General features: G+C 21.7%; 4 protein-coding genes across 4 annotated transcripts; 2 read left to right on the forward strand and 2 right to left on the reverse strand.

Moving 5' to 3' along the window:
* Nucleotides 1–2,002: 2,002 nt before the first annotated feature.
* On the reverse strand, nt 2,003–2,940 carry PY17X_1100011 (fam-b protein; the record flags this gene model as incomplete). Its single annotated transcript, XM_719433.3, has 2 exons — nt 2,003–2,707; nt 2,872–2,940. 2 exons carry the CDS (start codon nt 2,938–2,940, stop codon nt 2,003–2,005), a joined length of 774 nt encoding a protein of 257 aa, XP_724526.3.
* A 2,862-nt stretch (nt 2,941–5,802) lies between these two features.
* On the forward strand, nt 5,803–7,212 carry PY17X_1100013 (fam-a protein; the record flags this gene model as incomplete). Its single annotated transcript, XM_034637587.1, has 6 exons — nt 5,803–5,930; nt 6,098–6,320; nt 6,411–6,480; nt 6,570–6,679; nt 6,764–6,985; nt 7,117–7,212. The coding sequence occupies 6 exons, from the start codon at nt 5,803–5,805 to the stop codon at nt 7,210–7,212; spliced, it is 849 nt and encodes a 282-aa protein (XP_034493536.1).
* Nucleotides 7,213–8,510: 1,298 nt separating this feature from the next.
* PY17X_1100015 (PIR protein) lies at nt 8,511–9,629 on the reverse strand (the record flags this gene model as incomplete). The annotated part of the gene is made up of 3 exons (XM_034637588.1): nt 8,511–8,603; nt 8,692–9,483; nt 9,615–9,629. The coding sequence occupies 3 exons, from the start codon at nt 9,627–9,629 to the stop codon at nt 8,511–8,513; spliced, it is 900 nt and encodes a 299-aa protein (XP_034493537.1).
* Nucleotides 9,630–12,690: 3,061 nt separating this feature from the next.
* Nucleotides 12,691–14,187, forward strand: PY17X_1100017 (fam-a protein; the record flags this gene model as incomplete). Its single annotated transcript, XM_034637589.1, has 6 exons — nt 12,691–12,893; nt 13,025–13,271; nt 13,368–13,437; nt 13,590–13,699; nt 13,784–14,017; nt 14,164–14,187. 6 exons carry the CDS (start codon nt 12,691–12,693, stop codon nt 14,185–14,187), a joined length of 888 nt encoding a protein of 295 aa, XP_034493538.1.
* Nucleotides 14,188–14,208: the final 21 nt, after the last annotated feature.

A 14,208-nucleotide genomic window follows, 5' to 3' on the forward strand; every position in this document is an offset into this window, starting at 1 on the left:
ATGTGAACATTATAATAAACTAACTAAAATACTGTTTGTTTTAAAAAAAATTCATATGCATTCATAGAAAAAATAAAAAATAAAATATAACATAAATGGAGAATGAAAATATTCATAAAATGAACATATAACATATTATCAAAATTAAAATCATAATATTGGGGTTTCTCTATTACTCGTGTACGTTATTTTTTATCAATTCCTTGGATACCTTTTTGCTTCGATATTAAATCTACTTACATAACTTCTTTTACAACTTTTAAAACATTTTACTTATCAAATCCAACAATTAATAAAACTTACATTAAAACCGTTTTTTTCTTTTAACCTTCCTTCTATATCCCACCAATAACACACTTCCAACTGACCCTCCTCCAAATCTTGCTAATCTCAGAACCCCTGACCAAAAAATGATATGTTTGAAAATATCGAAAAATATTTACATATAGTATACATAATCATTAAATATTCCAACTTTCATTTTATAAATTCATTTCTTTCCTTTTATGCATTAAAAATAATCTCACTTTCACCAATAATGTTTCGAATCCAAGATTTGAGGAATACAGAAACTTGGTATGTTATGACATTTATGAAGGTTTATTAGCAATGAATCATGCAAAAGATGATTCAGAACTTTAATAACACTTTATGAGATAGGTATAGACGATTATTTGACCCATTCTACAGAAAATGGAAATAAAATTATATATTCTAAGAAAATTGGAAATATGGATATTGGAAAATTTCATCACACCTTCCTTTAACCTATCAAATACCAAACAACATTTAATATATAAAAATAACTTCAAATTAAATAATCATTATTATATATATCCATTTTTTTCGTTTTAAAAGTCATTATTTAATATATAATTTCTCATTCCTTTTATATTCAAATATATTCAATGTATTTAATTTTGTGACGAAATCAATGCTACAATTCGATCACTTTTTTTATTGTTAAAAATTTATCTTTCCTACTTTTATTACTATCATAAAACTTAAAACTTGTTTGTAATTAATTGTATATCAATATACTTATCATTTTTATCTTTATTATTTATATTTTTTTCCTTAAATTTCCTCTTTCAAACCGTTTACACAATCCAAATAATCAATATAATATGAATATAACTTAAATGTGTATCCATATTTTTATTTCAGGAAGGTGTCATATATTAAATTCAAATAACTCTCCCATAAAATAAACCAAATATCTCTATATTGTGGTATGTATACATCAATTGAGCCTTAAACTCCAATTAACACTTATATAAAAGAAATTATGATACATTTAATAAGAACTCTCAAATGGATTACCAGAAATTATCAATAAAATACAAAAATTATATAGTATAGCTCAACACATTTACCATTGAGTTGTATTAACACAAATCCAAATCATATAATTTGTCAAAATATATTTATTACTCCTTTTCAGAGTAATATTCACCCTCATTTTTTCTTACATATTTAGACTTAATATAAATATTAAAAACTCCAACTTATCCTTTACATATTTTTAATAATTTATTTCCTATATATATTTAAAACAAATCTTTAAACTAATAAATGTTATCAAATTATAAAAAATTATGCAAAATTATTCAAAATTAAATGCAATATAACACTTAACCCGAATATGGGTTCCACAACATAAAAACTACATAAAAATTATACAAAAACAGTGTAAACATATTATAACTATACATATATAACATTATATATTATGATTATCTTTAAAAATTATAATCAAAAATTATCTTCAAAAATTATGGTCAAAAATAAAAACTTTCTTATATCAATCATTATTACTATTCCTGGAATAACCACTATCCTTCGAATCATATATAATGATTCATTTTCTTTACTTGTTCTCTTAAATATCGTCGTTGAATTCGTTTATAAAATCCAAATATTATATGCTCTCCATAGATAGATTTGTAATCACTTTATATAATATATCAATATGTAACATCAAATATTAAATATATTATTTTTATTCATTTGATGTTTTTTTTTTATGGGATGCTTTTTTTTTGAGGGATGCTTTTTTTTTGAGGGATCTTTTATATACTTTAAAACGTAATTTAAGGTATTGATAAAATCTATAAAATATTTCAAATGAAAGGGCTACACTCATAACAATAAGTCCAATTTCAATCCATTCGTTTACCGATAACGCAAAAACAAGCATATTCAAAAACACCACCTTCGTAATTAATCCGTTGACCATTTTTTTTAACTCTAGTTTATCATTTAATTCGTCTTCGATACTTGAATTGATCTCATAATGCTCACTCACTACGATATTTCCTTCATTTTCCAATTCTTCTGATACAGAATTATTTTCTATCGGTACTATTGCTAATTTATTATTATTTGTATTATCAATCTCTTTTTCTGTTTCTTCTATTTCTTCTATTTCTTCTATTTCTTTGTGATGTCCATGAATTAACTTTTTCCTTTTTTTATCTACATTTTTTGAATAAAGTGATTTCTTACTTTTTTTATTCTTCTTTACATGTGAATCTACAGTATTTCGAATAGATATATTTTTTTCGTCATCATTATCGTGGTCATTAACTTGATTTTCAACACTCGAAGTTGATTCATAAAATTCATGTAAATTAAATTGGTTATCTCCATCTCCTAATATCCTATTATTCCTAATATTTATTATATTCCTTTCAAGGCATAATTCCTGCAAAGAAATGAAATATTTATTTACATATTTCCAATAATTTTAATTGTTTAACTTATTTTCCTTACCAACACATCAAAAAATAATATAAAGTTAATGTAAAACAATAGGTACGAAAACTATAATGAAATATTAATAATAAATGAAAATAATATGTAACTTACATTTTTCCCATATTCAAAAGAACAAATAATAATTGAAAAAAGAACATATTTTAAAGTACTGACTCTCATTTTTAGCTTTATTTGTTAAATAAATGAACTAATATATGTACTTAGAAATAATCTTTATAACTTGACATTTATTCCCAAAATAGTAATATTTATGAATAAATTATATGTCTATAAAAAACATAATTTATTTCATTTATTAACTTTTTCCACTTTCTATAAAATTTATAAATGTATTGGTGTAATCAATTTCGTCATATTCATTAAAACCATTTATGGATATAAATATTATTTCTTTTTTCAAATAAATAGTAACCTTTCTATAAAAAATACACCATTTTAATATAATTTATAATACATTAATATATTTAGCGATACGATTCTAATATTTTATGAAATTATATATGACAAAATAATATATATAAATTCAAATAATAAAATATTAGATACATATATTTTTTTATATGAATAAATACATATAATGAAAACATTAACCATCGTTCCTATTTACATTTAAATGGTTTCGTATTGTTATACTTCTCCAATTTTTAATTTTATTTAATAATATTCTCGATTTTATTTACCACTTTTTTGTAAAAATATTTTTTTTCATAGATTGGTATATAATCAGTCTGTTTATAAATATATTTCATAATATACAACATCAAATATATTATTTCTATTCAAATCATATAAAATATGATATCCCCCAAATAAATCAGACATTATAACATTAAATACAACCAATAAAAAAATGGCATAAATTGTACAAATTGTATAAAAACATTACATTCCACGGAATTACTGATTTATCATCATCCCAAAACCTTAAATCATAATTTAATTACTCTGTTAACTTTTTATTTTTCTCATTTCACATATATTATCACACCTATAACATTTAAACACTATATCGCCTTTATTTTTACATATCTTAATCATAGTAAAAAATACAACAAATAATTTAAATACAAAATCCCATCATATATCAAATATATTGATTAATTCTCTCCTTTTTTAATCAAAAAATACAGAAATTTTAATTTTAATTATAATTTTCTTTATATATATTACACCACTATATTTATAATAATGAACAAAATATATCTGACTTATTTAAAATTTATATACCTTTTAAATCGGGACCCTGGACATTTTTTAATTACCAAAAAAATTAAATATTCCTATCTTAATATTATTTATTGGATTTGATTTTGTATTTTATAATAAACTCTTATAATTACATTAATTCGCTTTATACATTTATTATAATCTTTTTACTTAATTATGCAAAAATCAAATTAACAAAACCATTATATTGTTGCCTTTTTATTGCCAATAAATGTATTAACCCCAAGATCTAATAATTATGTTGAAGCAGACCCAGAAATTATAAACAAAACAAAAAAATGCTAAGTCGTTTATTAAAAAAGTTAAAAATAACAAAACTGCAGTTATATTTACTTTATTGAAACATTAGCATTAACATTTGGTACTATGTTTGGTGTAATCCATTATCAAAAGAATGAAATTACTAATAAATAATATCCAACAGTGAAACAAAACCCTTAACTGTTCCACCGAACACACAATATCATATAATAAAAGTACATCATCAACAATAAAAAGTGATACCAAACCATCACCATATAATTATACCGAAACATAGTACCCACCAATATCACATTGTAGTTACTGATTCATATTATGAGAATAAACCAAAAATTCAAGTATATCACACACTCTGTAAAAATTAATTGATATAATTAATATAATTAATATAGTTAAACAAATCAAATGTCACTAATTCGAGACATTTAAGTATCTTTATATTATAAATCTCCCTTTTTTGTAACATTTTATTTTAATTTGTATATCCCATACATATTGTAATCATATATTGGATTTATTAAAATGTGTCAATCTTTAATATTGCAATTCACAACTTATATATATCCGCATCCTTCCTTTATAATGATTTAATTCCGATACACCATTGAAAAACCTTTTTGTTTTCCGATATTTCCCCATTTGTTACCATAAAAAACATATTCCTCATATAATACTTATATGTCCTGTTACTTGTGTCATTTATAGTAAAAATAAACCGTAATTTATTCATTATTCCCAGTAGCATCACGACTTATTGTTTATTCCAAATAGTATCATGACATATATTTTTATTTGTAAGCGATATTTGATCTTAATAACATTTATTGTAATTGAATTAATGAAATGATCAGAATGATTCAATACAAATGTTACATTATATGTAATAATTTTTTATGTTCTTATTTAAAACATATAATACCAATGTATTTTATGCAAATATATATACACATTATAATAAACTAACTAAAACATTGTTTGCTTTAAAAAAAAATTCATATACATTCATATAAAAAATAAAATATAACATAAATATAATATAACATAAATATAAACAATATAAGATAACATTTTGTTTATTTTCTTACCATTGTAACACTACATTGGGAAATTACACTATTAAATAAAACATAAATGGAGAATAAAAATAAGCAATTTCATTAAATAAAATATTAATAAAATGAACGTATTATGATAATATAATTCAACATAACCATGAGCCCTGATCCCTTAAAATCATAATATTTTGTGTGCTTTATAATTTGTGTGTGCTATTTTTCTTCCATTGCAATGAATTCATTTAAATAATTTCACATTTAAATAATTTCACATTTAATAATTTCACATTTAATAATTTCACATTTAATAATTTCACATTTAAATAATCTCTCGTTTAATTAATTATATAAATTTATTTTTTATTTTTAAGTATTAATTTTTTATAAATTCCGTGCACATTCTTTTCCTTCCATTTCAAACTTACTTATATAACCTATTTTTACACTTTCTAAAATTTTTTACTTATCAAATCCAAAAATGAGTAAAGGATATATTAAGATTGCTTTGGTACTTTTAAGTCTCGTAGGATATACCCAGAATGTAGCATTTGCAAGCGAACAGCCTTCAGATGTTACTAAGGCCAACCCCGAACCCCAAAAAACAGTGTATGAAAATGTCGAGAAATATTTACATATAATATAAATATAATATACATATAATATAAATATCCATAATTATTAAATATTCTAAATCCCATTTATAAATTCATTTCTTTCTCTTTTTTTACCCATTAAAATAATCTCACTTTCACCAATAATATTTCGAATCAAAGATTTGAGGAATCCACAAACTTGATATGCACAGACCTTGATGAAATTTTATTAGCAATAAATCATATAATGGAAGCTTCAGAACTTTTAATAAAACTTTCCAAGACTGGTATAGACGATTATTCGTCCTATTCTACAGAAAATGGAGACAAAACTATATATTCTAAGAAAATTGGAAATATGGATATTGGAAGGCTTCATCTTACGATCCCATCTACCTCTAACGTATCAAATACCAAACAATATTTAACATGTAAAAATAACTTCAAATTAAATAATCATTATTATATATATCCATATTTTTTTTTTCATTAGTACTCTAACTTATTAAAGGACCTCTGGGATTTCGATGATAACAACAACTCTGGTGGCAAGTTTATTAATGGTACATAAAAAATAATCAATCAATTTAATATCTCCTTATCACTATTTACGCATCTTTCATTTATATCTCCAAAATAATCATCTTTTTAGGAAATCCTGTTCGTGTATACTCCAAATATTTAGTCATGCTTGAAAAACTTAACACAGATCCTAATTATACACCCCTCATAAAAAAATATGCTTTAGCCGCAAATTATAAAGTAACCCAATTTTTTTTTCATTATTCATATTATTATACATTCATTTACACAATACATATATTTTTTTATCCATTCATTTTGTAGCATTCAAGTGACACAATTATAATTCTTTGTCCTTCAAGAGCTCTAAATTATCTCGGTCAAAATGATGATAAAACTGATATAAAAGAAATGTTAGTAAGTACACAACCAATCCAAACTGACATTGATGCTGAGGAAGCATTAGCCAAATTGGGTACTAACATAGCCGGATTTGTAATTAAAACAGGGGACAAAGATAAAGTTGATGTTACTTATATCAATGCTGTAAGCAATATCAAAAAATAATCATTTTTTTCTCATTTTAACATTTATCGAAAATCTACTTTATAATTCATATATTTTATGATATTCACACACAATATATTGACATATTTTATTTTCCATTTTTTTCGTAGATTTATGATTCTGGCAATTCTACCGACTTTGCCAACGATAAAAAAGAGAGAGGACTTGCATATACAAATATCCTAAGCATAGCACAACGCATTTGATCGAGTAAACACCAGTATACCACAAGTATAACTCTTTCAACACTTTAATATTGTAATCGATATTTTAATCAAATTAATTTATCTTTATATGTAGTCCCTATTTAAATTACCATCACAATATTTTGACCGCTTTAAAAATTATTGTTTAGTATGTAATTTCCTCTTCCGTTTGAATTAAAATATATTCAATGTATTCAATTTTGTGAAGAAATCAATTAATCAATGCTATAATTCAACTACATTTTCTCTATGATTGCCCTTTATATTAGTTCGATCATTTTTTTTACGTTAAAAATTTATGTTTCGTACTTTATTATTGTCATAAAACTTGTTAACAATTGTATATCAATATACAAATATCATAAAATATATCGATCACCATCCTCAAATAAAAAATACTTTATATATAAATATAACTTAAATATATATTTATATTTTTTGATTGTTTATTACAATAATGTGTAATTTATTTAATTGATATTAAAAATAAACTGACACCTATTTTAAATTATAATGTAAACAATCTATTAAAACACATTTTATTATAATTTATACCTTCATATATAATAATATTATACTGCTCGGTTATTAAAATATAATTTAAATTCAAATAAATATGATACAAATAATATGTTTTAATAAATACTGTTACCAATCAAATAAAACAAATATCCATATATTGCCATGCCTATATCTCAATCTGACCTTAAACTCCGATCAACACTTCTTATACAATAGGGAATTATGATACATTTAATAAGAATTCTTATATACACTTACCACTAATTTAACAATAAAACATAAAAATACATAATTCAACACATTTACCATTGAGTTGTATTAACACAAATCCAAATCATATAATTTGTCAAAATATATTTCTTTATTCGTTCCTTTTCATCCTCATTTTTTCTTACATATTTAGACTTAATATAAATATTAAAAAGTCCAACTTATTCTATACATATTTTTAATAATTTTTTTACTATATATATATTTAAAACAAATCTTTAAACTAATAAATATTATCAAATTATAAAAAATTAAGTAAAATACAAAATCCTAATCCCAATATGGGTTTCACAAACACAACTTCAATCCTGATTCACAACATAAAAACTATATAAAAATTATGCAAAAACTGTACAAACATATAAAATTATATTTAACTGGTTATATTATTTAATTATTCTTATAAACCACAAAATTATGGTCAAAATTACTTATTTCAAAATAGACAAATTCTTAAAATATATCAACCATTATTACTATTCATGGAATAATCACTGCTCTTCGAATCATATATTAATGGTCCATTCCTTCTTCATTTTTTTTAGTTTTTTCCTTAAATATAGTTTTTTAAATCGATTCCGAAATCCAGATAACGAATACTAATATAAAATGTTAAGAAGCGTATTATTTTTTTGTTAACGTTTACATATATATAATGAAAATATTTTTTTTATTTCTTATTATTACCTTATAATAAATTCCTATAAAAACTACTATTATACCAAAAATCAATAAAAGTATATAAAAATTGTTTTCTATCAAGAAAATTAATGATGAAAATCCATATATTGGCATATAAATCTTTGTTTTTATCGATGGCAAGGATGAACTATTGTTATTTTTCTTTTTAAAATTATCATAATCATTTGATAAAGTATATAAAATAGATAATATTTTACGATATAAACCATTTTTAGTAATATTAGAATCACTGATAACTCCTTCATAGTTTGTAACAAACCCATTTGCAGCTTTCGCACATTGCTCGCAATTTGGGACGTGCCCAGCATCGGTAACATGAATATTACATAATGATGTTAATGCATCATATAATTTAGATATAATGCTCTTATCCATACTTAAAAAATAATTATTTCTATCTATAAGATCCTTATAATTTTTATAAGCAGTAACACCTGTTATTTCCTTTTTATACCAGTCGCTATTTTCTATATATTTATTATAAAATTCATTTATACTTTTTTCTCCATTTATGGTTTTGTTTAACGTATAACTTAACCATATCATAATGTATTCAACAATATTGATGTTACTTTTTGCATTAGATTTAAAATTATCAGAATCCTTAAAGAATTCATCAAACAAAAATAAACATCCAGCATTAATTTTTCCGAGATTACTATCACAACTATCATTAGTACAATACTTATCGAAATTGCGTCCACTATTAAAATAATGGTTTCCTCCTGTGTCCAAATAATCGGAAATTGAGGTCCTTACAGTATAGAGCATTTGACACTAAGAAAAAATTTAAAAACATTATTATAAATGTGCATTATTGAAAATTTTATTAAAGTTTAATGATATTTATATATAATACAATATCAAAAAATGTAAAGGAAAACATTATTATTAAAAAATCCATATACCATATACCTATCCATTGTGATGAAATTTTATTTTTGATTTATAAATTGAGTAAAAGCATGATGTTTTATATACACTGCATCAAATATGTGACAAAATACTTTAACCCTATATATAACAACTGTCTGTAGTTAAATATATTAAAAGTTTTTCAGTAATTAATATAAAATAATATTATTACTAAAGAAATACTGCATTCCTGGTTTATGATAATTACCTAATTCACCTTAAATACAGGGTTGTTTAATACATTTTTTATAATATGTATATAAATTTATACATAAAATTATTATTTTTAATACCTTTCGGTATAATTCTATCACAAACTTATAGTGGCATTGTAATGAGTTTAAAATATATTTTCTTATATATATACCTTAATAAAGAAAATAAACAATATCATATCTTTTGTTTTAAAAATGGCACCCAAAAACTAATATACTGCAAAAATCGGAATAATTGAGAAATATATTATTGATATAATCCTTAAAAGCATATAAATATTATTTAATAAGATTGATTAAATTTTTATATACTTATTTCTTATAAAATATAATATATTTTCTCAAAAATTATAGTATTTTCAAATTATGTTACTTCTCTATGCAAATTATATAAATTAAAAAAAAAATTGAATGCATTAAATAAATTTTTTTTATTCGTATATACTTCAACTTATATGTATACCTTATTGGGAAATTTATATTTTATTTTACGCATAATTTCCATTCTTTAAAACAATTAGCACTGAAATCCTATTTATAAGCTTAAATAGGTCTTTGAAAGCATATCGTTTTTAAAATAATACTTAGTAAATATATAACACATAAATAACTATTGATGGAATTTTTAAAGTATAATAAAAAAATATTTGTAAATAGGTTGTTATGTTGCCATTTAAGAGGAGAAAGATATATTTTCTCTTTTAATATATAAATTTATGTAAATATTCGCTAAATTTTATGGATTGTCCATTTTTATCTTATATATTTTATTGTTATATTTATCAGTGTATACCCATTCAAATAATTTGTTAAAAATCCTATATTTTATTAATTATATGGTAAAATAATGATAATATAAAACGCGTTAATATGGAATTTAACATGAATTGACTCTTTAGCATTTTCTTTATTTATCCAGTTTTTTATAATATAAAGCCACATATCCCCAATTGGACCTTTAACAAATGTATAAAAATGATACATTTATAATGTATTATGTGTCTTTTTGATAAAATTAATATTTAATTGTATAAAGTTCCCGCAATAAAACAACATTTCAATATTAATTATTGGTATTTTATTATATTATATGTATAGTCATATAATAATAACACATTTTATCTATCACATTTATAATTATTAGGACTATAGCATTAAATTTTATTAATATACATATGCTTTTTCAAATAACTATTTATAATATATTCCCAATTTATATATACCTCAAAATATAAAGTTTAAAAATTAATAGTGATTAATCTATTATTATACCTTATGATAAATAAATTATGGCGTATAAATCAATTTATATTAATACAAATGTAAAATACAAAAGAATAGTAGCTACAATTAAAACTTAAAAAATGTTAGAAGCATAATAATATCTATAAACAACGTTATATTGTCGATATATATCAACCTATACTTTATCACTATCTATTATATGTCCATAATGTCCTTAATTAACACTAACAATATGCTCATATAATGCACAGCAATATTCAAAATTATAACTTTTGCTAAATAAAATCTTTCATCAAACAAACAAATTCATTGTATATTATAATCTCCATATTTCAATATAACTCCTGATTAACAAGTTTTATATAATAGACAATTGTCATATATAACCAATATTTATATATCTAATATACTATTTTAATAATTTTAAATCTATATATTATACTTTATCAAAAAAATACTATCACATATTTCATATTAATCACACTACCCTCTTTTTCCTTCTATATTTACACATCATCTCCAGATTAAACATACACAATCATAAATATATTTAATTATAAAAATTTAATTACAATATCCCAGAACCATAAACAATCAACCATCAATCATAAACATAACCTTGACCCATAAAAAATGAACACCCACACATTAAGAATATTATAATTAAAAAACAAATTAATTACATTATATATTTCTTGATTTTACAACTTTATGTTTCATTATTTTATTTCATATTTTATTTGTATCTTTTTTAACTTTATACTTTGTTTTATCATTAAAAGGAAAATTATAATTTGTATTCATCTATAAAAAAAAATGAGCGACAATATTACTACTCAAAATAATTTTTATAAAATTAATAATTTTGCTAGAAAATTGTTTAGTAAAATTTGTATTAAAACTAATAAAAAAATCACAGATTGCGCGATTTTCATAATATAAATTTTAGTATACTGTTATTATGATGAGGTAATAAATATTGTTATTATAGTAGTATTAATAGTATATAAAATTAATCGCATTCCTCAGATTAAATTAATTATTTTAATATTTAAAAATATAATACATGTTTTATATTAAAAAAAATATATATTTTTATATTATTTTCCTACTTTTATATTTTTATTTTAAATGATTGGTTCTCTGGTAGGTAAAAACAACAGTTCTTTTCTATTATATATACATATAAGTAATATGCAATTCCATACGTAACGAGATGTTTTGTATATTTTAATTTTAGTCTATTATAAAAATATAAAACATATGTATTCATAATTCTATATGTTAAAAATATCATTTATATGATATAATTAAATTTATTTATTTTTAAATATTATGATATTGTGAATCATAACATTTTTGATATTCATTTTATGAAAAAATCTATTATTGATGTTGTTTTGTGCTGAATTAATTAAATAAAAAATATATTAAACTTATGAATCTGATAAAAGTATCAAAATTTGTCGTTTAAATAATAATTTGTTTTTTATACTTTATTGGAGAAAATTGTTTGCTTCAATTTTAATTATATTTGTTCTATTTTTCGAATTTTTAATTAAAAAAAATACTAATATATATTTTAATATTTTGTTTGTAAACTTCAAAAATGAATAAATTTTATATTCAAATTTTGTTTTTTCTTTTAAGCATATCCCTATATGGGAATAATAAAGCTCTTGCAACTGAAGTTGCTCCAAAAACAGGTGCAAAACCCAAATCAATAAGATATACAAAACCCAAATCGATAAGATATACAAAACCCAAATCAAAAAAACATGAAAAACCCAAATCAAAAAAATCGTATCCTGCGTAAGAAAATACTAAAATATATATATATTATATATTTCATTATGAAAATATTAAATTTGTACGTCTTTTCAAAAATGTTATAAATACAATAACTTTATTTTTGTACACATTAAAAATATGTTCATTTTTAGCAACGACAATACAGAAGAAATATATGAACAAAACAAGCACCTATTACATCCCGATATCATGGAACATATAAATGCGCGCAATTTTATGAGAGATGCTTTAGTACAATTAGAATATCATGCTAATAGTAGAGCTTATTATAAATTATTTTGTAGAAATTATGATTATCATATGCTTTTTTACAAAAAAAATTTTCGAGGTCATACAAAAATTCAAAAAGTTGAATATATAATTGATGATCCGAATCAGGTATCAATTAACGAACAACATCAAAAGTTATAAACTAAATTGAAATTAAAAAATTATTATAATTTATATACATATATTTCTTTTTTCTCCCATTAGTATAATGAAATAATAAACGAGGTATGGGATCCAAATAGTGACAATTATTTTTATGCAGGCTCGGTTAAAAGTATACAAAACATAAATAATTACCCAAATTAACATAATATTGTTACTATATATTCGACATTTCGTGTTTTATTATACTATTTATTCTTTCCCATATCTTCAAACTCATCACATTTTAATTATATCTATGCTATTTTATAATATCTTTTTTAGGAAAAATTGTCCGAGTATACAATCGAAATTTAGTAATGATACAGCAACGTTGCAAACAATGGTCGTGGTCTCGTGAAAAATATTTTTATGCTATAGCTGCAAAATATAAAGTAAGCAAACCTTTCCTCTTCTATTTCGTTATAAATCATATTATTCACAATAATTTATGCAATATACTTTTATTAATTTTGTAGATATCAGAAAACAAAACTATATTTGTCATGGCTTCAGCAAATATAATTGATCACAACCGTAAAAATAACAAATATTTTGAAAATGAAATAGTAGAAAGTGCAAATATATTCCAAGCTGAAATTGATTCTGAAGATGATATTAGAAATGGAGAATTAAAAAAAATGTTTGTTAACTTAAGTGGATACATTTTTGAAAAAAGAAAGAACCATATTTATATCACCTATGTCGACTCTGTAAACGGTATACATATTTTAATAATTTATTTCAACAATTGTTAAAAAATATGGTTTTAAATAAGTGTACATATTTATAATGTATACTATAATTTGGAAAAAATTAAACATTTTATATAATCATCCATTTATCTTTTTTTTCTTAGAATGATGAACATGGTTCCATTTAACAAAAAAATATTATTGGAAAA

The sequence above is a fragment of the Plasmodium yoelii genome (genome assembly GCF_900002385.2).
Source record: "Plasmodium yoelii strain 17X genome assembly, chromosome: 11".
NCBI lineage: Eukaryota > Apicomplexa > Aconoidasida > Haemosporida > Plasmodiidae > Plasmodium > Plasmodium yoelii.